This window comes from Balaenoptera acutorostrata, chromosome 6, assembly GCF_949987535.1.
Source record: "Balaenoptera acutorostrata chromosome 6, mBalAcu1.1, whole genome shotgun sequence".
Classification (NCBI taxonomy): Eukaryota; Metazoa; Chordata; class Mammalia; order Artiodactyla; family Balaenopteridae; genus Balaenoptera; species Balaenoptera acutorostrata.
Window position 1 is genome coordinate 11,114,566 of NC_080069.1, and position 25,303 is coordinate 11,139,868.

The window sequence follows — 25,303 nt, forward strand, 5'->3', positions numbered from 1 at the left end:
TGGCGAACACTTATACCACAGGAGTCCACCCACTGGAGTGAAGGTTCTGAGCCCCACGTCAGGCTTCCCAACCTGGGGGTCCGGCAACGGGAGGAGGAATTCATAGAGAATCAGACTATGAAGGCTAGTGACAATTGACTGCAGGACTTCAACAGGACTGGGGGAAACAGAGACCACACTCTTAGAGGGCGCACACAAAATAGTGTGCGCATCGGGACCCAGGGGAAGGAGCAGTGACCCCGGGGGAGGCTGAACCAGACCCACCTGCTAGTGTTGGAAGGTCTCCTGCAGAGGCAGGGGGTGGCTCTGTTTCACCGTGGGGACAAGGACACTGGTAGCGGAGGTTCTGGGAAGTACTCCTTGGCGTGAGCCCTCCCAGAGTCTGTTATTAGCCCCAACAAAGAGCCCAGGTAGGTTCCAGTGTTGGGTTGCCTCAGGCAAAACAACCAACAGGGAGGGAACCCAGCCCCACCCATCAACAGTCAAGTGGATTAAAGTTTTACTGAGCTCTGACCACCACAGCAACAGTCAGCTCTACCTACCACCAGAGCCTCCCATCAAGCCTCTTAGATAGCCTCAACCACCAGTGGGCAGATAGCAGAAGCAAGAAAAACTACAATCCTGCAGCCTGTGGAACAAAAACCACATTCACAGAAAGACAGACAAGATGAAAAGGCAGAGGGCTATATACCAGATGAAGGAACAAGATAAAACCCCAGAAAAACAACTAAATGAAGTGGAGATAGGCAACCTTCCAGAAAAAGAATTCAGAATAATGATAGTGAAGATGATCCAGGACCTCGGAATAAGAATGGAGGCAAAGATCGAGAAGATGCAAGAAATGTTTAACAAAGACCTAGAAGAATTAAAGAACAAACAGAGATGAACAATACAATAACTGAAATGAAAACTATAGTAGAAGAAATCAATAGCAGAATAACTGAGGCAGAAGAATGGATAAGAGACCAGGAAAACAGAATGGTGGAATTCACTGCTGTGGAACAGACTAAAGAAAAAAGAATGAAAAGAAATGAAGACAGTCTAAGAGACCTCTGGGACAACATTAAACACAAAAACATTCACATTATAGGGGTCCCAGAAGGAGAAGAGAGAGAGAAAGGACCAGAGAAAATATTTGAAGAGATTATAGTCGAAAACTTCCCTAACATGGGAAAGGAAATAGCCACCCAAGTCCAGGAAACGCAGCGAGTCCCATACAGGATAAACCCAAGGAAAAACACGCCGAGACACATAGTAATCAAATTGGCAAAAATTAAAGACAAAGAAAAATTATTGAAAGCAGCAAGGGAAAAATGACAAATAAGATACAAGGGAACTCCCATAAGGTTAACAGCTGATTTCTCAGCAGAAACTCTACAAGCCAGAAGGGAGTGGCATGATATACTTAAAGTGATGAAAGGGAAGAACCTACAACCAAGATTACTCTACCCGGCAAGGATCTCATTCAGATTTGATGGAGAAATCAAAAGCTTTACAGACAAGCAAAAGCTAAGAGAATTCAGCACCACCAAACCAGCTCTACAACAAATGCTAAAGGAACTTCTCTAAATGGGAAACACAAGAGAAGAAAAGGACCTACAAAAACAAAACAATTAAGAAAATGGTCATAGGAACATACATATTGATAATTACCTTAAACGTGAATGGATTAAATGCTCCAGCCAAAAGACACAGGCTTGCTGAATGGATACAAAAACAAGACCCATATATATGCTGTCTACAAGAGACCCACTTCAGACCTAGGGACACATACAGACTGAAAGTGAGGGGATGGAAAAAGATATTCCATGCCAATGGAAATCAAAAGAAAGCTGGAGTAGCAATACTCATATCAGATAAAATAGACTTTAAAATAAAGAATGTTACAAGAGACAAGGAAGGACACTACATAATGATCAAGGGATCAATCCAAGAAGAAGATATAACAATTATAAATATATATGCACCCAACATAGGAGCACCTCAATACATAAGGCAACTGCTAACAGCTATAAAAGAGGAAATCGACAGTAACACAATAATAGTGGGGGACTTTAACACCTCATTTACACCAATGGACAGATCATCCAAAATGAAAATAAATAAGGAAACAGAAGCTTTAAATGACACAATAGACCAGATAGATTTTATTGATATTTATAGGACATTCCATCCAAAAACAGCAGATTACACTTTCTTCTCAAGTGCGCACGGAACATTCTCCAGGATAGATCACATCTTGGGTCACAAATCAAGCCTCAGTGAATTTAAGAAAATTGAAATCATATCAAGCATCTTTTCTGACCACAACGCTATGAGACTAGAAACGAATTACAGGGGAAAAAACATAAAAACCACAAACACATGGAGGCTAAACAATACGTTACTAAATAACCAAGAGATCACTGAAGAAATCAAAGAGGAAATCAAAAAATACCTAGAGACAAATGACAATGAAAACACGACGATCCAAAACCTATGGGATACAGCAAAAGCAGTTCTAAGAGGGAAGTTTATAGCTATAGAAGCCTACCTAAAGAAACAAGAAAAATCTCAAGTAAACAATCTAACCTTACACCTAAAGGAACTAGAGAAAGAAGAACAAACAAAACCCAAAGTTAGCAGAAGGAAAGAAATCATAAAGATCAGAGCAGAAATAAATGAAATAGAAACAAAGAAAACAATAGCAAAGATCAATAAAACTAAAAGCTGGTTCTTTGAGAAGATAAACAAAATTGATAAGCCATTAGCCAGACTCATCAAGAAAAAGAGGGAGAGGACTCAAATCAATAAAATCAGAAATGAAAAAGGAGAAGTTACAACAGGCACCGCAGAAATACAAAGCATCCTAAGAGACTACTACAAGCAACTCTATGCCAATAAAATGGACAACCTGGAAGAAACGGACAAATTCTTAGAAAGGTATAACCTTCCAAGACTGAACCAGGAAGAAACAGAAAATATAAACAGACCAATCACAAGTAATGAAATTGAAACTGTGATTACAAACCTTCCAACAAACAAAAGTCCAGAACCAGATGGCTTCACAGGTGAATTCTATCAAACATTTAGAGAAGAGCTAACACCCATCCTTCTCAAACTCTTCCAAAAAATTGCAGAGGAAGGAACACTCCCAAACTCATTCTATGAGGCCACCATCACCCTGATACGAAAACCAGACAAAGATACTACAAAAAAAGAAAATTACAGAACAATATCACTGATGAATATAGATGCAAAAATCCTCAACAAAATACTAGCAAACAGAATCCAACAACGCATTAAAAGGATCATACACCATGATCAAGTGGGATTTATCCCAGGGATGCAAGGATTCTTCAATATATGCAAATCAATCAATGTGATACACCATATTAACAAATTGAAGAATAAAAACCATATGATCATCTCAATAGATGCAGAAAAAGCTTTTGACTAAATTCAACACCCATTTATGATAAAAGCTCTCCAGAAAGTGGGCATAGAGGGAACCTACCTCAACATAATAAAGGCCATATACGACAAACCCACAGCAAACATCATTCTCAATGGTGAAAAACTGAAAGCATTTCCTCTAAGATTAGGAATGAGACAAGGATGTCCACTCTCACCACTATTATTCAACATAGTTTTGGAAGTCCTAGCCATGGCAATCAGAGAAGAAAAAGAAATAAAAGGAATACAAATTGGAAAAGAAGAAGTAAAACTGTCACTGTTTGCAGATGACATGATATTATACATAGGGAATCCTAAAGATGCCAGCAGAAAACTACTAGAGCTAATCAATGAATTTGGTAAAGTTGCAGGATACAAAATTAATACACAGAAATCTCTTGCATTCCTATACACTAATGATGAAAAATCTGAAAGAGAAATTATGGAAACACTACCATTTACCACTGCAACAAAAAGAATAAAATACCTAGGAATAAACCTACCTAGGGAGACAAAAGACCTGTATGCAGAAAACTATAAGCCACTGATGAAAGAAATTAAAGATGATACCAACAGGTGGAGAGATATACCATGTTCTTGGATTGGAAGAATCAATATTGTGAAAATGACTATACTACCCAAAGCAATCTACAGATTCAATGCAATCCCTATCAAATTACCAATGGCAGCTTTTACGGAACTAGAACAAATCATCTTAAAATTTGTATGGAGACACAAAACACCCCGAATAGCCAAAGCAGTCTTGAGGGAAAAAAACGGAGCTGGAGGAATCAGACTCCCTGACTTCACACTATACTACAAAGCTACAGTAATCAAGAAAATATGGTACTGGCACAAAAACAGAAACATAGATCAATGGAACAAGATAGAAACCCCAGAGATAAACCCATGCACCTATGGTCAACTAATCTATGACAAAGGAGGCAAAGATATACAATGGAGAAAAGACAGTCTCTTCAATAAGTGGTGCTGGGAAAACTGGACAGCTACATGTAAAAGAATGAAATTAGAACACTCCCTAACACCATACACAAAAATAAACTCAAAATGGATTTGAGACCTAAATGTAAGACTGGACACTATAAAACTCTTAGAGGAAAACATAGGAAGAACACTCTTTGACATCAATCACAGCAAGATCTTTTTTGATCCACCTCCTAGAGTAATGGAAATAAAAACAAAAATAAACAAATGGGACCTAATGAAACTTAAAAGCTTTTGCACAGCAAAAGAAACCATAAACAAGACGAAAAGACAACCCTCAGAATGGGAGAAAATATTTGCAAACGAATCAACAGACAATGGATTAATCTCCAAAATATATAAACAGCTCATTCAGCTCAATTTTAAAGAAACAAACAACCCAATCCAAAATTGGGCAGAAGACCTAAATAGACATTTCTCCAAAGAAGACATACAGATGGCCAAGAAGCACATGAAAAGATACTCAACATCATTAATTATCAGAGAAATGCAAATCAAAACTACAATGAGGTATCACCTCACACCAGTTAGAATGGGCATCATCAGAAAATCTACAAACAACAAATGCTGGAGAGGGTGTGGAGAAAAGGGAACCCTCTTGCACTGTTGGTGGGAATGTAAATTGATACAGCCACTATGGAGAACAGTATGGAGGTTCCTTAAAAAACTAAAAGTAGATTTACCATATGATCCAGCAATCCCACTACTGGGTGTATACCCAGAGAAAACCATAATTCAAAAAGACACATGCACCCCAATGTTCATTGCAGCACTATTTACAATAGCCAGGTCATGGAAGCAACCTAAATGCCCATCGCCAGACGAATGGATAAAGAAGTTGTGGTACATATATACAATGGAATATTACTCAGCCATAAAAAGGAATGAAATTGAGTCATTTGTTGAGACGTGGATGGATCTAGAGACTGTCATACAGAGTGAAGTAAGTCAGAAAGAGAAAAACAAATATCGTATATTAACGCATGTATGTGGAACCTAGAAAAATGGTACAGATGAGCTGGTTTGCAGGGCAGAAGTTGAGACACAGATGTAGAGAACAGACATATGGACACCAAGGGGGAAAAACTGCAGTGGGGTGGGGATGGTGGTGTGCTGAATTGGGTGATTGGGATTTCATTGGGTTATTTGTATGGAAATATGTTAATATAAATGTTTCAGACATTACGTGACATTTCTAAAAATCTTATATGTTCTGGTATAATGTTATAAGTCATAATTCTAGTTATTACTTTAAAATGTATAACTCAGAAATAACTAAATTTCCTTGTCAATTACATTTTTTATGAACTTTCATCAAATCTTTAACCGTGGTCATTTTTAAGTCTTTTGTCATTTACAGACAGTTCTGGGTGTACTCTGATGCTTTTGCAAATATGTTCCTATAAACGGGTTTCATCTTCAAGGAATTCATGGAAAAGACTCTGACAAGTACAGGTTTCTGGTAACTGTACTGCTGAACTGAATGAATAAGAATTTTCAGAACTCTAATGAAAAACTGATGAACTCATAAAAGTGCTAACAAAAGATCAAGATGAAAAAAAATTTAATTACATGGGACTGAGTGAACTGATGAGGATGATTATAATTTTTGTGACTTTCTGTTTGAATTAAAAAAAGAAAAAAAATCCCACAAGGACTCAGAGGCAAAGAATATACAAATCAATTTTCACTGCAAAGTAAAGGAGCTGTTACAGTGGAGGATTACTGGACTGAATGTCAATATTATGACATAGTATGAGTGTGTTTCGTGTTTGGTAATTGCAATCATTGTTGCTTTTGTTGTGGTCATCCATGTACAATGCTTGGTGTCAGTCTATTTATCTCTTGTAAAAATAAAATACAGTGTGTGTGTGTGAAAAAAAAAATCAGACTAAGTAAGTATAGTTACAGGAGCTGAACTTCACTGGTCGTCAAGGAAATGTAAATTAAAACCACAATATGATGACTCCACAAAAGATAAACATCACTAACACAGGCGAGGACGTGGAGCAACTGGAACGCTCATGCTTTGCTGGAGGAAGGTAAACTGGTACAATAACTTTGCAAAATTCTTGGGCAGTATCTACCGAAGCTGAACACAGGCCACCCTAGGACCCAGCAATTCCCTTCCAAGGTATACACCCAACAGAAATGTACCCATTTGCTCACCAGGAGACAGGCACTGAATGATCATAGCGGCACTCTTTACAACAGTCAAAAGCTGGAACCTACCCAAATGGGAATCCACAGTAGAAAGGATATTCACACAATGGAGTACTTATAGCAACGAGAACGAATGAACTACTGCTAAGCACAAGGGAACAATCTCAAACATGATGTTGAAGCCAGACACGCAGTGAATGATTCCACGTACATGAAGTTCAAAAACAGGCAAAATCATCTGCGGTGATGGAATATGGGATAGTGGTTATCTGGTTTGGGGGGATTAGGGACCAGAAGGGGCATGAGGGGAGCTTCTGAGGTGCTTGGAATGTTCTGCTCTACACTCAGGTGCTGGATTCTATTCAGTTTGTGAAGAATGTACAAATTGGATTATGATTTGTCCATTTTTTCTTGGATATGTTAAACTTTTTAGAGTTTGTGTTTTTTTCCCCCATGTTTCATTTTAGAGTTTCATTTTGGTTGCCTGGGGACTTTTTAAAAAATTCTGTCTTTTTCATCCCAGTCACATATATATATCCTGAGATTACAAAAAAAAGTTAAACTTTGTAGAGTTTTTTTAAAAAGACTCTTGTTGGGGGAAAAAAAGAGTCTTTTGGGGGAAAAACCTGGCCTGAGGATGAAGGTTTGAGATTCACCCAACCTGAAGCCACGAGGAGCCCCTTGAGGGGTGCTGGGCTGTGATTCTCTGCTCTCATACCTTTTCTCCCCCTGGACCGAGATCCCGAAGGACAGGGGCTGGGTCTAATTCATGTTTGTAGAAACATTTGGAATACACTGCATGAAGGTTATGTAACAGATGTTTGTTGAATGAATGACTGAATGTATGGAAGGAATCCCTGCAGATGTAGAGGCTCTAGAGATAGAGGACAGTTGTGGACGTTGCATCCGAGAGCCCAGCGTCGTGACCTTCAGTTTCAGCATTGCTGGGTTTCTCCATATGAAAACTGAGGATGATAATTCTCTCCCCATCTCTGCCCTAGACAGTTGTTGGGACAATCAAATGAAATCATTCAAAGAAAGCAGGAAGCCCGTGAGCACACTAATGTGCCTCATTGGCTTCCACACCCAGAGATGCAGCTATTGCAGAAGTTTATTCTACTCTCCTTCAGTGTAATCACAGTTTCATAATACCATCTGGTGGGAAATGCCGACTATAGATGCCTTCTGCCATTGAATGGAAGCAAGCTTTTTGGACCATGCTGATTTCAGGTGGCAAGAAGGTATCATCGTGGGCTTCCCTGGTGGCGCAGTGGTTGAGAATCTGCCTGCCAATGCAGCGGACACGGGTTCGAGCCCTGGTCTGGGAAGATCCCACATGCCGCGGAGCAACTGGGCCCGTGAGCCACAACTACTGAGCCTGCGCGTCTGGAGCCTGTGCTCCGCAACAAGAGAGGCCGCGATAGTGAGAGGCCCGCGCACCGCGATGAAGAGTGGCCCCGCTTGCCACAACTAGAGAAAGCCCTCGCACAGAAACGAAGACCCAACACAGCCATAAATAAAAATAAATAAATTAATTAAATATAAACACTGGGTTCAATTAAAAACAAAGAAAAAATGAAGGTATCATCGGAGCTATGAGCTGCCAGAAAGACTCTCATCCACTAGAAGACATGCCTCCCAGGTCATTCCTATACTTTGCTATCAAATGTCTCCTCGCCTGTTTGGGCAGCTTTATTCATAACAGACAAAGATTGGAAACAACCCAAATGCCTATCAAAAGGAGAATGGATAAACAAGTTGTGCTCTACGCATATAATGGAGTATTACTCAGCCAAAAGGAAAATACAAAGAACAAACTACTGCTATGTGCACTGATATGGACAAATCTTATCACTATAAGAAGTGAAATAACTCAGGAATTAATGAGAGAAAGTCATGTCCTTTGCCTGAAGCTACTGAGTTTAAAAGGCTAAGCTTTATTCCTCCTGCAATTTTAGAGTTTAATAGCTCTGTACCCACTCGTGGGTCTCACATGCAGAGAACGAGACCCCTCCACGTCTGTATCAACAATTACCAATGGTAAGGAGAGGCTCAGCCAATAGCCTGGGCTGCATTTGGGTTCCCATCCTTCCTTTCCCCTATGGGCAGGGCACACCAGTATAGGAGTGTTAAAGAAAAATGCTTTGTACCCTCCTACACTGTTGGTAGGAATGTAAATTGGTGCATCCACTATGTAGAACAGTAAGGAGGCTCCTTAAAAAACTAAAAATAGAGTTACCATATGATCCAGCAATCTTACTCCTGGGCATATATTCAGAAAAAACAAAAACTCTAATTCAAAAAGATACAAGCACCCCAACGTTCACAGCAACACTATTTACAATAGCCAAGATATGGAAACAATTTAAATGTCCATCGACAGATGAATGGATAAAGAACATGCGGTACATATACACAATGGAATATTACTCAGACATAAAAATGAATGAAATAATGCCATTTGCAGCAACATGGATGGGCCTAGAGATTATCATACTAAGTGAAGTAAGTCAGAAAGAGAAAGTCAAATACCGTATGATATCACTTATATGTGGAATCTAAAATATGACACAAATGAACTTATTTACGAAATAGAAGCAGATTCACAGACATAGAAAACAAATTTATGGTTACCGAAGGGGAAAGGGGGTGGTGGAGGGATAAATTAGGAATTTGGGATTAGCGGATACACACTACTGTATATAAAACAGATAACCAACAAGGACCTACTATATAGCACAGGGAACTATATTCAACATCTTGTAATAAGGTATAATGGAAAAGAATCTGAAAAAGAATATATATGTATGTATAAATGAATCACTTTGCTGTACACCTGAAACCCTGTAAATCAGCTATACTTCAAAAAAAAAAAAAAAGCCTTGTTTCACATAAGTAGGACATCACCAGGGTCTCACCAACCAGGGCATTTATTGCTAATATATACATCTCCACAGTGAGATCCCTGGACATAACATTTTGAGCACATTTCCTGCTATTTGTAAGATTACATTCCCAGGAATATTGGTGACTTGATGGGTGACTAAAACACACTCTTTTTCATCAGAGACAGTTAGGGGAGTTGTTCGGGGCACAGACTACAGTCAAACTGCCTGGAGTGGAATCTAGCTCTGCCACTTACAGGCTGCTTGACCTTGGACATATTGCTTAGTTCTTCTGTCTCAATAAAGTGGGAATAATAGCAGTACCTACCTCATAGGGCTATTGTCAAGGTTAAATGAGTTAATGTATGAAAAGCACTTGGAATTGCCTAGCGCAGCGTATATATTATGAAGTGGTTTTTTCTCACCTCTTCCTCCCCTCCTCCTCCTCCTTCTCCCCATCCCCCTCCCCTCCCCTCCTTCCTCCTCTTCCTTCTCCAATTATTATTATCATCATCATCATTATGATATAATTACTGGGTTTTTTTTCCTGTAAAACGGAGTCTTGGAGCCTCACATTGTAGCTGCCTGCCAGGGACGGTCAGAAGGTGCAGTCACTGCAAATGACGAAGACATCTGTGACTCAGCTGTGGTTTGCTGGCTGCACGGTGGGGAGAGCTGAGCCTTGGCAAACTATTCTCCTGTACGAGGTCTGACCCTCAGGGGTTGAGGCTGAGCTCGTAACCAATAAACGGGAGCGTGTTCGTGAATGTCACCTCAGAGCTCTGTGCCCCAGGCAGTGGCGGGTAGGACGGTGTACACATAAACTGACCATGTGCCTTGGTTCAGACTATTTTGGAAATTTCCCTGATGCCTCTGCCATCACCACCTCAACCTGAAGGTAATTACCCCCTTAACATTTTGGTGAAATCTCCTTTTCTACACGTAATCAGTTATGCTTAGGTTTACACTGGGTTTACAGTTAGATGTGCCCAAGCCCACCTCTCAGCCTGGACCGCAGCCCCCTGAGGCCAGCGGGCTCCTCTCACTCATCCCGACCTTTGCGTAATGTCAGTGCTCCAGAAATGCTGGCTTCCTTACTGAGTTGCATTGAACTTGACTTTGGGAAGTTCCTTCAGCACTCCCAGAACCCTCTTCTGAACCAGGCAATCTGTGTCCTTTATGGGTGGATGTGACTCCAGGAAAACACAGAAAGTAATTCTAAGCTAAGTTTGGTGAATGAACCGAGCAATGCCAATTCCGTCCTATAAATAAATTTACAAGGCTGGTTTTCTTGCGCGGCTAATAAGCCAGGTCGAGCTGCCATTCCGCTAGAAGCGTTCCCAAAATGCCTTGAGCAGGGCCTTTAGAACAAGCGGGTGGCGTCCCCAAGACCAAGGCTGCTCTGGACCCAGCGGGTGTTCCTGCGTGGGGCTGTAATGCTCAGATTGGCCACTAGAGGGGAGACGCGTTCCAGACCCCATAGGAGCCTCGCAACTGCTCCAAGAACTTTATAAAGCCCGGCGGCCAGAGCAGCTGCAGTTCACAGCTCAGACAGTACCTCGCAGAGCCGCTGGTGCCTCCACAGAACATCTCCCGAGCGCTGCCCAAGGCTGACCGAGGCGGGGCACCAAGACAGGGACTCCCACTTGGGCACAAGGTTGAGTCTTGCCTCCTGACATGATCCTCCTGGAGAAGTGACCCCCGAGACCCCGGGCGCGGTGCAGCCTCTTTCTATGACTCCATCTGGATTTGGCTGGCAGTGGGAACGAGCTCTGAGGGGCTGCCTGGGTCTCGGGGTGGTGGCAGCAGCCAGCTCTCCAGCCACCATGGCAAATGCCAGGAACTGAGGGGACGGTCGCTGCAGCCTCACTGGGGGCCCTCAGGTGAGTCTCGGTGCTGACTCCGTCCTAGCGCCTGGGCATAGCTTCCTAAAGGCAGCCACGGGACACGGGGTGCTGGGTTTGAGCATCCCCAGGATGTGGAGCGTGGAGGTGCTAGCGCTGGGTGGGAAAGTCCTAGCTGTCAGCCTGGGGGATCTGCTGGGCCCTCATCCAGCTGCCTGGGCTGGTGGGTGTGAGCCCGCATTTGGGAGCCAGAGGAAGCGATTGCTTTAGTGGCAACTCTGCCAGGCTCGTGTCACAGCTCCAGAGCCTATTCAGGGAGCAGATGGGACAGGTGACAGGCCCTTTACGTGTGTGTGCGTGCCTGCAGGTGTGTCCAGTGGTGGAATGTATGAAGGCAGAGCTTATTTATAAACCATCTGCGCCTCTCCAGCTCTGGGTTATGATTTAGATGAACTAAGTACCGTTAGAGGAGAAAAGGGCTTAAAACCGACTTAGCAATTCTGTCTCCAGAGAGGGCCACATTCAGGGTGATCTCTATTTAGTTTTGATGCGTTACGAGCCCTGCAGAGTTAGATGCTGGAACCCAGCAAGGCTTGGGCCACCCCCGCAGCAGGAAGAATTGATTGTGTCCTGCTGCTGCCCAGAGGGGGACTTTTAGCATCAGGCTCCAGCTCTCAGCTCTGGTCTGCATTCGTGATTGCCTTTCGCACAGGGATCCAAATGGCATTGTTTCTGGGACTGGCTAGGCGGGAGGGTAGCCTCAGGAACCCAGGAACCCCTGTACCTGGCTGCTTGGCAGGGTCAGAAGATGCTGAGGGGCTGTTGGTTCTCACCAGACTCCACCCCCGACTCCCTGCATGCCCCTGTCCATACAGCCCTCCCACATGCCCTGTCCCACACGAGGCTCGCTGGGACCAAGTGGCTAGCAGATGCGTTCTTCCCATCACAGAGGCGATGGCCTGAGGCTGAACGAGCTCAGCTGATTGGGCCAAGTTCCCCAGCGATAAGAAGTGGAGCCGGGATGGGACCCCGTGTCCTCTGAGCCCGCACTCCCCACAGGTCCCTTTGGTGTCTCCACCCTGCCCGTGTTTCTGTGGCCCTGGTCCCCTCCCTTCCAGCTCTCTTGGCTCCAGGTCACCTAACCTGGCCCTCTTCACTGCATCACTTTGGGCCCAAAAGGGGGCCACCAAAAGGGACTGACACATGCTTCCTGGACAGAGCAACTTCGCGCTAAGCCAGTGCCCTGGGTGGGAAGCCTCACCCTCTCTGACACCCATCGGTTCTTCCCCTCTGGGCCTCGGTTGGCTTATCTTTAGAATGGGAATATGACAGACCGATGCCACCTGCCTCCCTCACAGGGCTCCTGGGAAGCAGAGAGATCCTAAAGGCAAAGGGTCTGTACTTGGGGGGGCCGCATGCACACGGGTGTGGGGCTGGGAGGTATTGCTGTGTCGTCACCGCACTTGGCAATTAGTTGCACAGGCTCGGCCCAAAGGCTATAAGACCAATGCCGGGAAGGTCCAAATTCCTGCCCCCCATTCCCCAAGAAAGAAAAGCAGCCCCAGATAAAACCTGGGGCAGACAGAACATTCTTAGGTTTCATTCCCAAGTAGCAAACATTAGCAGCGCCGGCTGAGCACTTGCAATCTCATGGCGCTGGCATCTGGCCTCCAGCTCAGCCCCTTTCCCCAGCAGACTCCCCAGGGCTCCTGCTCCACCAGCTGAGGGGTCGGGAGGGGCCGCCCTACAGACACTTTCCAGATAATGCGCTGGGCATTCCAGCTGTGATCCAGGAGCTGATGGGCAGAGAGGGAAGCTGGTCCAAGCCCGGCTCCACACCTCCACCCCTGGTTCTCGGAGACCCCACGGGCTCTGGACGGCAGCTGCTGTTGCCTTTGGCAGAGAGAGGGTTCTCTCTCTCAGAGGAGACACCGGCCTCCTGCTTTGCAGCTCCCCAGGACTGAGGCCAGAGGGTGGGGTGCCGCATGAGCGCTGTGAAACGAGGGAGGGTCCCCTGTAGCTTAGCAGCAGTGGAGCTGCGCAGGGCCGCACCTAGAGGCCCTCCCTGGGTGGAGGGCTTAGACGGAGGGCCAGCGTCAGGAGACTCGCAAACTGGGCACAACTGCCGCCCGGAGAAGCGGGGCCGGGAGCCGTCTCTCCAGGAACCCCGGAGGGCAGGCAAGAGAGACGCTGGCAGGGCTGCGGGCTCCCCTCCACCCTTCCCTCCCGCTGGCTGGAGGAAAGGCCCGCAGGGCCTGGGAACACCCTGAGTGTGTGTGCCTGCGTGTGTGTGTGCATGCGTGACCATGTGTGCGGGGCAGACGGCATCTCATTACTTGAAGTCAAGAGCAGAAGCCCCAGCCATCCCTCCTGGGCCAGCGGAAGGACAGGGGGATGGCAACTGGCCAGCTCTGGCCTCCTCTCAGCCCTGAGGTCAGAGGTCTCTGGAGAGAAAAGTCAGGTTGTGAAAATAGGGGATTTGCGTTTGCTGTGCCTGGCAGGGGGGTCTGGCCATTGTCCCTATTTACTGGAACAGGGTGGGTGCCTCCTTTCCCTTCAGTCAGTGGCCACTGTCCCCCCACTGCCACCTGCCAGGTCCTGTCCCCTTCTCACAGTGGTAGACGCCTGGCTAGGCTCTCTGGGCCTCAGGGTTGAGTTGGCTTCACGCTGGGCCTGGGACCCATCCATCCTCCCCGGGGGCTTTTATCTTCCAAAGAATTCACTTTTTAAAAGTGGATTTTGCGGTTCAATATCCAGATAGTCAAAGAGCATCAGAACCGAAAGTCAACATAAATCAATGGCTAGAACTGAGCAGAAAGTGGAGAGTCATTTGCAAAATCACCGAGCGTATATGTGGGAAAAGGATATTGAGTATTTTATGTAAATAAATACTTTGTGGTCTGGTTCCGCAAATGATTTCTTCTCATTACACAAAGAATGCAAACGTATCATAGAAAACCCAGAAAATCCAGCAAACAAAAATAAGCACAAATCCCCACAATCCCAGCCAGAGTCCTGTAATACACGTCTCACCCAGGGAAACCCAGAACATCTCTGAATATCATCTTTCCCGTCACATACTTGGGACATGTGTAGATATTACAAAATGGGATCACATTGTGCACATTTGTGTAAACGGGGCTGGTTCATTTCAAATAGCATACACAGCATTTCCCCATGTTGATGGGACATTCTTGGAATTCCATGGGGTCCGCTCCAAGCCCCAGCGATCCAGCCTCAGGAGGCCATCGGACACCAGGGCCCTCCCCAGTCTAAGGCTGCCCAGACCTTAGTGTCTGGGGGACCTCACTGAGGCCACCTGCCCCTTGGGCTCCCATGGGGGTGAATCCCTGCTATGGTCCCCTGAACCCAGCCCTTCTGACCATGCCAGCCCGGCCAGGTTTGGGAGCAGTTCTGGTCTTAGCTGTGTTGGCTGGTGGTCCCTGTACCCCATTTTATGTCTAGTTTCCCCCCATTTCCAACACAGAGCAGAAGCCCAAGTCTCCCTGATGTGCCCGGGGCTCCAGAATCTTGGAAACTACTCTGCTTGGGTCAAGAGGGTTGGCTCCTCCCAGCCCCACCCAGCGTGGCCCTCGGTGCCCCCAGCGCGGGGCTCCAGCCCCACCCAGACCTATGAAAGGGAGGGGACGGATCCCATGGTCAGAAAGGTCCAAAGGGCCGTGGCCTCCCCAAGCCAAGGAAGTCGAGGAGGGGGAACTGGGGTCCTAAGGATCCAGTGGCTGCTGCCTGCTGATGAGGGAGGTTCCCAGCATTCAGGCTCAGGGTCACCACTCATTTGTGTCTCCACCTACAGCTTACGTCCTTTCTCTCCCCCCTGCGTCCTCCCTTCCTCTCCTGCTGCCGCTGCAGGACGCGATGGAGAACAAAGCCATGTACCTGCACGCCACCGTGAGCGACCGTGACTCTGGCTCCATCTTTGAGGAGCCCTTTGATGGCAGGAGCCTGTCCAAGCTGAACCTGTGTGAGGACGGTGAGTGCCTCTGGCTCGGTCTTAGGCGCGAGATCAGCCCTGCCCCCTCCACCCGATCCTGGCATTGCCCCAGGGTGCTGGTGACCCCCCCCCACCCCCCCAACTCACACACACACATAATACTGCATAGGTTGAAATGCGTGCTCGGAAAGGTCTTTTCTCATTCATGCATCTCAACACACCTGTGTGACCAGCAAGATGAGACGCATTTTACAGATGAGCTAGCGGAAACTGAGAAAAGCATTAAGCATCACATAGCTCGTCGGTCATAGAGCGGCCCCAGCACTGAGTCTCCTGACTCCTAGGGCAATCCTTTTGCCTCTCTGCCATCCTCTCCTCTGGGTGAGGCTGGGGTCACGCAAAAGGCAACTGAACCAAGAAGCCCAGACCCTCTCGGGTGACGAACCTCCAATGCACTTCCTAAAGCATTTGCAAGGAGGGAACACACCTCTCCAGGTGCCCATCCTCCCCTGGGACTGAGGCCTCAGGTCATGGCATGGGAAGGGGCCCCATCCTAGTGACCCAGACCGCACTGCACCTTTGTGGGCTGGTTATTTGCTAAAACTCTGGAGATTCAACAGATGCAGATTCCTCTAGAGGAGCTCAGAGCACCTTGCTAACAGCCAACTCCTGTGCATCCAGCACAGAGCTCGATACTTAGTAGGTGCTTAATAAATGCTTATTGCCTGAATGAATACATTCCTCTTTGCAGTGAGTATAGGAGATGAGAGCTTCATCCCCACTTCAAAGATGAGTAGAAGGAAACCCACAGGAGAGTTTTGTGAAAACTTATGGTCAATGAGATGGAAACATGCTGCCTTAGGGTTCTCCAGAGAAACAGAAGCACGAGGGTGTCTATACACACAAAGAGACTGATTATGAGGAATTGACTCACATGGTTATGGAGGCTGAGAAGTCCCACAATCTGCTGTCTATAGAGTGGAGACCCAGGGAAGCTGGTGGTATAGTTCAGTCCGAGTCAGAAGGCCTGAGAACCAGAGAAGCCAATGGTGTAGATCACAGTCTGAGGGCCGGAGAGGATGAGATGATATGTCCCAGATCCAGCCGTCAGGCAGGAAGCAAAAAGTGAATTCCCCCACCTTTTGTGCTACTCAGGCCCTCAACTGATTAGATGAGACCCACCCACTTTGGGGAGGACAATCTGCTCTACTGATTCCACCAATTTAAAAGCTAATCTCATCCAGAACACCCTCATGGACACCCAGAAATTATGTTTAATCTGGTTACCCTATGGCCAACCAAGTTGACATATAAAATTAACCATCCCAGATGCCTTTATTCAACCTTTTTCTCAAGCACCATGTTTCACTGTGGTCCACTCTGCCAACTGCCTTTGTCTTGAAATTACTCAAAATTAGAAATGACTCCCCCTCATTCAACCCCATCTTTCCTCCCATGAGGTGCTGAGTGTAGGAAGGGAAGTTGGGTGGCTCAGAAAGGCAGGGATTAGGGATTGTCTCAGGAGGGAGAGGAGACAGGAGATTTGGGCTCTTCACCTGCCCTAGTAAACTACCCACCGTCAGAGCCCTTCCTCTGAATTCCAGTCGACAACCACATTTTGAGGACCCACAATGTGTCAAGCGATGGGTTAGGTGCCAGAGATGCTCCAGAGAGAAATTAAACCATCCTTGCTCTCCAAGAGCTTCTGAACCCAGTGGGAGGGACTGGCAGGGGGACAATTACCCACCATGTAAAGGAGGTAAAAATATGTGTGATTATTAAAGTCAAGCAGGGCGAAGCCTTTCTGGTAAAGGCCTTGAAGACTGAATACAATTTTGTAAGAGAAGAGGTAGTTGGGGAAAGGTATTACCAGCTGAGTTGCACCAGACAGGCCAGTGTTTCTGTTAAGTTAACGACACCTGGGAAGACAGGAAGGCCCGCAGGGAGCTGGGTCACTACCAGTGCTCAGCTCTTCCCCATCAGTACATCAGCAAAGCCAAGCTGGCTTTCACATCCTTCCTCCACCCTCTCTCCCCACTGGCCCATCAGTAAACAGGCCTGATTTGGCAAGAAAGAACTGGGGTACATCTCAGAGGGGTAATTGCAGGACCACCAGGGCCATCCTGGGGTGCCAGTGGGGAAGGGCATGGCAGGGGGACCCCAGGGGTGGGGAGAGGCCTGGGGGAGTGTCATTGGGCCATGGTCCCCCCTTCTCTTGACCTCATCTTACCTCCCCTTTTCTGAACCTGAGATTAAAAAAAAGGCCATTTGGACCAGAAGGACTGAAAAATAACAGTAACCCCAGCCATGGGAAGATCTGGTCAGGGGGCAGTTTTAGAACCAGGCCAGCAAGTGTCCCAGGGGTCACCTGAGCCACAGCACCCCGTGAAGTGTGGACAGCAGAGGTCGGAAGATGTAGGCTGGAGGCTGACTCTTCCCTTCCCTGTCCCCCCACCCCGGGGCATGTGACCTGATGGGCATGTCCCCTCTCTGGGCCTCAGTGTCTCCATCTCAGTCCTCCACAGGGGCAGAGGGGGTGTCTCTGAGCTCCCATCCAGTCCTAAAATTCTGTGCACAGAAACAGACTTGGATATTGTTATTTGCGGTGTGGTCCTTTTAAAACCTAAGTTGGAGCAAAGCCCAGCAAAGGCTCCCACGCTGAAGGGAATAAAAACCCAGGCACTGACTGTGGCCAAGGAGGCTCTGACCCTCACAGCGGACCTACTGGCACGCTCTACCCGACGTACGCTGCCCCCAGACCCTCCAGGCGTCCCCCTGACCTCCCTCTGGTCTTTGCTCAAATCTCACCTCTGTGTCAGGGCTTCCTGTCCTCCCCTGCACACCCATTTCCCTGCTTCTCTTTTTCCTTTTTCACCTAGTCCTAGTCTCCTCAACACACTGTATCATTTTCTTATTTATCATGTTTATCATTTACTCTCTGTTCCTCATGGGAAGGACATAGGCTGGACCAGCGCAGGCATCTCTGTTTTGTTCATCAGTGTCTCCCAGCCTGGTTCACAGCAGGTGCTCCTAAGTATCAATATTTGTTGACTGACTGAATGAGTGAACTAATGGCTGAGCAAACACAGGGGTCCTTGAAATCTAAAGGTGGCAGAAGAAATAAATTCTAAACCTGATTTCCACATCGTCTGGGTCTCCTCCATGCTTCATTCCTGGACGCTAGACATGGGGCCGGGGGTGGAGGGGCGGCCGTGAAGACCCCGGAAAGACTGGAGTGTTGAGATGAAATCACCACCTAAAGGCTCCTAGGTTTCTGGTTTGACTTTTTTCCCCTTCCCTCTCATTTCTAAGAGGAAAATGGCGAGCTCCGACTTGGGAAAATTCAAGCCAGATTTGACCTGTTTCCCCGGCACTTTGCTGCTTTGATCCTCATCTCTGCAGAGTAACAGGAGAGGGGGGAAGGGGTGGGGCTGGTAGGGGCGGAGGGAGGTTGATGGGAAAGCAGAGGTGGACAGAGGTGGGGACCCTGCCAGCCAACCCCCCAGCCCTGCTCCGGGCCTTGAGTAAATGAAAGCAGTGTTGTCTGCTAGGCCTTGTAGGGGCTCCAAGTCCCTCCCAGGATTTTCCCCTTGAAAGCAGGGAGATGGGAGGCGAGGGGGTGCCTCCTCTTGGCCCCGGGGATCTTGGGATCAGGGAGAGCAAAGCTGCAAAACTGCAGCCTAGATATGGAGGTATGACTCAGGCCTTAACGCAGGTGGGACTTTAAAGACAGGGTGTAAACACGGTGTTATTTACAGGTCCCTCCCCCCTCCCCTCCTCTGCTCTCCCCTCCCGTCGTCTTCTCTTCTCCTCCTACCTGCCCCCATCCCTTCCCTTCTGCTCATGCGCCAGGTGAGAAGGAAGCTGAGGGGCTCTTACGCGCCCGCCGTGACAGGCTACCCTGCCCCTCTCCCGCGTGGTACCACCCACATCCTTCCAGGCTCTCTCCCTCGCACCCCTGATCCAGGGTGACACCTTTGGGACCTCTCCATCCTCTGCACCCCTTGGCTGGGCCACCTCTCAGGACCCCGCCGCCTCCTTCCTGTGTCTGAGCCCCGCTGTGGGCGGGAAGACGCCCAGGCAGGGGGCCTCCTCCCCTCCCGGGCTCCAGCGGGGAAGGGCACGGGCTCCACCTGTGTGGCTGGAATTGCTGGGTGGGCTCGTGGCAGAACGCGACCTCCAAGGTCTTCCAAGAGCCAAGCCCCCTCTGACCTCAGGGCCCACCAACACCTCCCTTGGAGCAGAAACCCAAACAGGGGCTGTCTGGGCCTGCGACCCCTCCTCACCCCCTCTCCTCTGTGCCCCCCTCCCCTCCCCTCCCCCTCCCCGGTCCTGCCTTTCTCTTCCCGCCCGGACAGCTGAAGCCTCTGCAGTCTGGCGCCCAGAGGCGGAGGGCTGGGCGTGGGTGGCGTTCAGCCGGGCCTGACTCCTCCACGGCCCTCTCCAAGGGCCAGAGAGAGGTGTTAGTGTCAGAAAAATATTGCAGTCACGCTCACCCCGTGGCCTCGGGCCCTCCACCGCGCTCCCAGAATCATCCATCGGCCGCAAATGGGAGGCTCGCAGAGGTAATGAGTTACACATGCTCCTGGCCACGCCCAACGCCTGCAAGCCAGGCCGCTTGCTGAGTTTAGGGCCTGAGCTCCCATTCCTGCGTCCCTGCCCCATAAAATTAAATTACTCTCCTAAGGGAGTCCCCGCATCTACTTTCTCATCCATCAAATCTCCCTGGTTCATCTGGCGTAGCTGAGGACTGCCGGGCAGCTGCCCAAGGGTGGGAGTGGATTTCCTGGGAGGGTCTGGCTGGGGCCTCACAGAGGGTCCGGCCCTCTACAGGTTGGAGAATCCGGCACTGAAGCAGGAGAATAGCAGAGATGTTAACTCATGCGGTGCCGTGGTGCGCTCAGCTCCCCCAGCTCACTGGGGGCTGGTGGCCAGGAAGGATCCTGGATCTCTTGGGCCCCAGGGACTGTCCCTCCACAAGAAGGGGGACAGCCCAGGGAGGTGCCAAGATGTTGAACTTTGGCAGGTCTGGGCTCGGCGCGGGGTGTCTTCTGTTGCCCCTCCATTCCCACCCGCTGCCACTCGCCGCTCTCTGCCTTGTGGGGAGCGGCCCTGGCAGGATGGGGAGGATGGAAGATGGGAGGTTGCATGTTTATCTCCAGCTCCTGCCCTATGGGGTCACCTTGGGCCACTGCGTCCTTCCACCCGAGGTCACAGCCCCTTGTAAGCCACCCTCTCCGCTCGGGCTTTCTCCTTCTAGGCTCCAGTAACTGCTCCCCTCCTGGGCTTTGTAACCGAGGTGGTTACAGCCCAAGGGCCACTCTGGCCCTTGTGGGCATCTTACACCCTTGGCCACACCTTTGCATATATTCCCTTTATTAAATTCTATGACATTTCCTAATTTAAGTAGGCCGTCTGTTTCACTGAGGGCCTGACCGTCTCATCCTCAGTGTTCCCATCTGCAAAATGGGAATAATGTTATTCAACTCACAGGACCCGTGGGGGAATCAGGTGATATAACCCGAGTAGAGCACCCTGGACACAGTGCACCCTCGATACACACTTATTTCACCTCCCTGCCCTTTGGGGAGTCCCCTGCACATGTTGGGGAAATGGAGAAGGACAGGGGGAGACAGGGAGGTCAGGGACAGCTGCTGCCAGCCAGGGTCTCCCAGGAAGCACCCACGCCACTTCTCAGAGACCCCTGGCCTGGACAGTGTTTTTTTCTGTTGTTTTTTTAAAAAATTTATTATTTAATTAATTAATTTTTGGCTGCGTTGGGTCTTTGTTGCTGCGTGCGGGCTTTCTCTAGTTGCGGTGAGCGGGGGCTACTCTTGGTTGCGGTGCACGTGCTTCTCATTACAGTGGCTTGTCTTTGTTGCAGAGCACGGGCTCTAGGCATGTGGGCTTCAGTAATTGTGGCTAGCGGGCTGTAGAGCGCAGGCTCAGTAGTTGTGGCGCACGGGCTTAGTTGCTCCGTGGCATGTGGGATCTTCCCGGACCAGGGCTCAAACCCGTGTCCCCGGCATTGGCAGGCGGATTCCTAACCACTGCACCACCAGGGAAGCCCCTGGACAGTGTTTTAAGGCTGGTTCCTCCTTCTGCTAAAGAAAGCAGAGTTTTGGTTAGTGGGCTTCCTCATGAAGCCGAAATACTAGAGGAAACCAAGCAAGTTCTTTTAGTCCTAATCCCCAAAGAGTACAATAGGATCTGTAAGAAATATTCTGGGTCCCGAGGGCACCTGGCTCGGTGGCAGGTGTGAGTCTGTCCACCCCCCGACCCCCATCAGAGACAGTAGGTCCCTGAGGTTGGCTACCAGAGGAGTCGAGGGGTGCATTTCATTGTTCCTGGTGGAGGATGGCATTTGGTGCAGACTACACACAGCCTCACTTGCCCCGGGCACCTGAGTCCACACAAGGACCTGGGACCTCCTTCATCTAAAGAGGACAGGGTTTTACGGTGCTGCTAGTGAGTGCAGAAATAAAAGGTCTTGGGTCCTGCCCTCAAGGGGATTAAAGTCCCCAGAAGACACAGACCCCGCATTATAACGTGATTCATTTTCTAGTGGAAGTGCAGTTTAGAGGGGGAGAGTTCCGCAGTCTGCCTTGGGAAGGAAGGAACTTCTCTCCTGCAAAGTCAGGAGCATGGAGGCGTGTCCTTCCCTTCCCAGCGATGCTCCACTCTGTAGATGCGGTGAGGTTGCAGAGTTAGGTTTAACCAGGGTCAGAGTGCCGCCCAGTGAGTGAGAGGAAGCCAGAGAGGGACGAGAGAGGGGAGGCTGTGGGAGAGAGTGGATAACGTAAATCACGGAATGCAAGTCGGACAAGAAGGGAAGGCTGGATGGGAGACGGGAAGGGTGGTGGAAAGACGGTGGTGGGGTCCATGGTTAGTAGGTCCTGGTGAGGTCAGGGAATGCCGAGTTGGCGTTCTGGACGGAGGGCACCAGGAAAACCTGAGAGGTAGCTCTCACCTGGGACGTGTGAAATTGGGATTAAGAAAGGGCCTTGATTGTTGGTAGAGCCAATCAAAATGTCATGTGAGTCACATGTGCAATTTTAAACTTTCTAGTAGCCACACAAAAAGGTAGAGACACAGATGAACTGAATTTAAATACAGGAATATATTTGATTTAATCCAGTATATTCAAAATAGTATCAGTTCGATATGTAATCACTGTAAAAGTGATGGAGATATTTATACATTTTTACTCGGGCTGAGCCTTCAAAATCCGGTGTGTATTTTGCATTCCGAGCCCGTCTCATTTTTGCCCACATTTCGAATGCATCAGGGAGGACGTGCCGTTAGGAGAGGGAAGATAAGGAAGAGTCAGAACTGGAGATTGAGAGAGAGCCACAGTGAGCGCAGAGATGGGGAGGGGAGCAGGTGTCCCTTAGCAACAAGGAGAAGTGTACAGTCGTGTGATGTGAGACCTGGGATTTTTAGGGAGAAGAGAGAGAAGGTTCTGGAAGTAATGAGGATCAAAGAAAACCACCTACCGCACCCTTAGGTCAGTTGCATGAATGTGGGAGAGAGAAATCCATACTTGAGAAGACAAGGGAAGCAGGGTTCAGTCAGAAGAAGAAAGAAAAGGAAATGTTCGAGCAGAGGTTGGGGAAATCAGGGTTTTTTGGATGACTGGCTGGGACATCTTGGGCCACAGTGGGAAGGTTTCAGCAGATGGGGAGGGAGATGTCAAAGGAGAAGAAACAAGGCTGTCTGGAGATTATGGTGGGTGATGGGGAGCCCTGGGGCTTCTGTGGGGCTGATAGAAGTCAGGATCGAGGACTCAGTGAGGTTGGGGTGCTGGTCTCAGGGCAGAACTGCTGGCAAGACTGAGTGTTGGTGATAGGGGTCTTGCCAGGAGCACACAGAGCCCTAGGGCACCAGCACCCCCTTCCCAACGGTGGTGTGTGGGCCAGGGGAGGGGGGCCTTGTCCTGGAGTGCCAGGAGCTCTGGAGATCATTTTGGCTCTTATGGAGGCAGGGAGATCAGGGGAGGCCAAGGGAGGCGGTGGGAAGGGGGCAGGGGTCTTGTAGCAGTGATGATACGATGTGATACATACAAGCGATCGTGATACAATGGTTGCCCTTGATGGAACACCAGGCTGTGCTCAGGGCTTCAATACATTGTCTCCAAAGCACAGGGAGCTCAGCTTGGTGCTCTGTGATGACCTAGATGGGTGGGATGGTGAGGGGCAGGGATGGGAGGGAGGTCCAAGGGGGAAGGAATATATGAATACGTATAGCTGATTCACTTCGTGGTACAACAGAAACTAACACAACACTGTAAAGCAATTATACTCCAATAAAAAGAAATAATTAAGGTAAATTAAAAAAAGCATCTCAGGACATATTATTATTCCCAGTTTGTCGATGAGAAGGTAACATCTTAGGTGAAGCAAATTGCCCAAGGTCACCCATGTAGTCAGAGGCAGAGCCTGGATTCAAATCCACATCTGCCTGGTCCCTAAACCCCACCCCTCAGCGTAGCTCACCCTGTTCACTGCGGTTCCAGGACTCGGAGACCCTGGACTTTCAAGAGCTAGGCTGCCGGTGGTGAGGAGCTGAGAGTGGATTCTTGGAGTTTCAGGTTTCAGAGGTGGAGACGTCCTGGGCAATGACAAAGCTAGGACAGGGCGGTGGGAATAAATGGCTCTGTTGCAGGAGAGAGATGGAATGAATTATTCTAAGAGGAAATAGATATAAACCCAAATAGGTTTGGACAAGAGCACAAGGACAGGGTCTTAAATGGCTTCAGAGGGAAGCCTGGGACACCATCCTCTACAGACATTAGGTCAGAGAAATGCCCCTCTCTCGCCAGCATCCTCCCCCTTCCCCCCACCATCTCCTGGGGCTTCTGGGCTGGAGTCTAAACTGCATATGCAGAGTTCAGCAGTAGGTTTCGGAAGATATAAACACGGCCATGAAGAGGGAGGCCAGTAGGGTAGGGCTGGCCGGGACCCTGCCCTGCAGACGCAGTTGCTGGTTAACCTAAGGTCCAGCCACAGAGCCGATGGGGGCCCGTGATGGTTCCAGCCTTCCGCACAGTGTCCTGAAGCCCACCTGTTCCCTGGTACCTTCCTACTTCCTGCTATCTGGCTTGAGATTGAGTTCAAGTCAAGATAACCCAAGATGTTCATAGAGGGCAGAAGAAGCCATGTGTTTAGGAAGTCCTGTTAAGAGAAGGGGCTGCAGGGAGGGGCTGGCTACTGGCCTCCTCTCCTGACGCTCCGTGTGGATGAGTTTCTCCAATTAATGGAGGAGGGACTGGGAAGATAGAACGTACCAGAGACCCGAAGGCGGCAGATGGCAGCGATCAGGTTGGGAGGGGCAGATTGAAAAGGATCAAGAGGGCGGGGGAGACTGGGACAAGTGTCCTGTCTGAAGCTTGCAGGAACCGTTTGGTTTATGGCGCTCGGCTCTCCCTGCGTGTTGATTCTAGAGCACTATTCACTCTTAACAGTTTCTCTGTTTGCAAATGATCTCATAGTTTGTGCACTGGTAACAGTGAGCTTGATCTTGTCCCTTTGCCCGGAAAGTTCTATCTGGGCATCTTGCTTCTCTGGTCCCATTCTGACCTCAGTATATTATGCAGGAATTCCTTTCTTCCCTCTGGAGCTATGATGATCTCCCAACCCTGACCTAAGGGCATCTATTAAAATGTAATATGACATCTTAAGTATTCTAAGCATTTCCAGTGTGTCCAGGGGGAGCTGCCTTTCACATGTAGGTTTATGGGGATTGGGGGTGGGGGTGGTCCCTGGATGCTGACAGACTGAAGGTGAAAAGGGCACTGTCTTGCCGGTGGGTGGAAGTAAGAAAAGCCTGCCTACCTCGGGACGCCCAGGGCAACCCCAGGACCCTTAGCTTGTTGAGTGTGTCCTTTCCCTGCCCTCTGAGAAAGGCCCTCCTGGTAAAGTGTTCTGTTTGTGACCAGGAATATAAAAATGGTTGTTCCAGCTACTATTTCTAGGTAAGTTTTCAAAGCCCCAAAGTTCTTTGTATCTAGTTTAGGTCCT

The 25,303-nt window shown here is 48.6% G+C and overlaps 1 protein-coding gene across 3 annotated transcripts in view; it reads left to right on the plus strand.

Moving 5' to 3' along the window:
• The first annotated feature begins 11,040 nt into the window (after nt 1-11,040).
• Nucleotides 11,041-25,303, plus strand: part of SCARA5 (scavenger receptor class A member 5) — a 117,875-nt gene continuing 103,612 nt past the window's right edge. For 2 of the 3 annotated variants that reach the window (XM_057549386.1, XM_057549388.1), the window contains exons 1-2: nt 11,041-11,371; nt 15,203-15,323. In XM_057549386.1, the coding sequence (XP_057405369.1) occupies nt 15,209-15,323 (115 nt within the window). In that variant the 5' untranslated portion in view covers nt 11,041-11,371; nt 15,203-15,208. Of the gene's footprint in view, nt 11,372-15,146; nt 15,324-25,303 lie in introns of all 3 variants that reach the window. The other variant, XM_057549387.1, reaches the window with a different exon arrangement.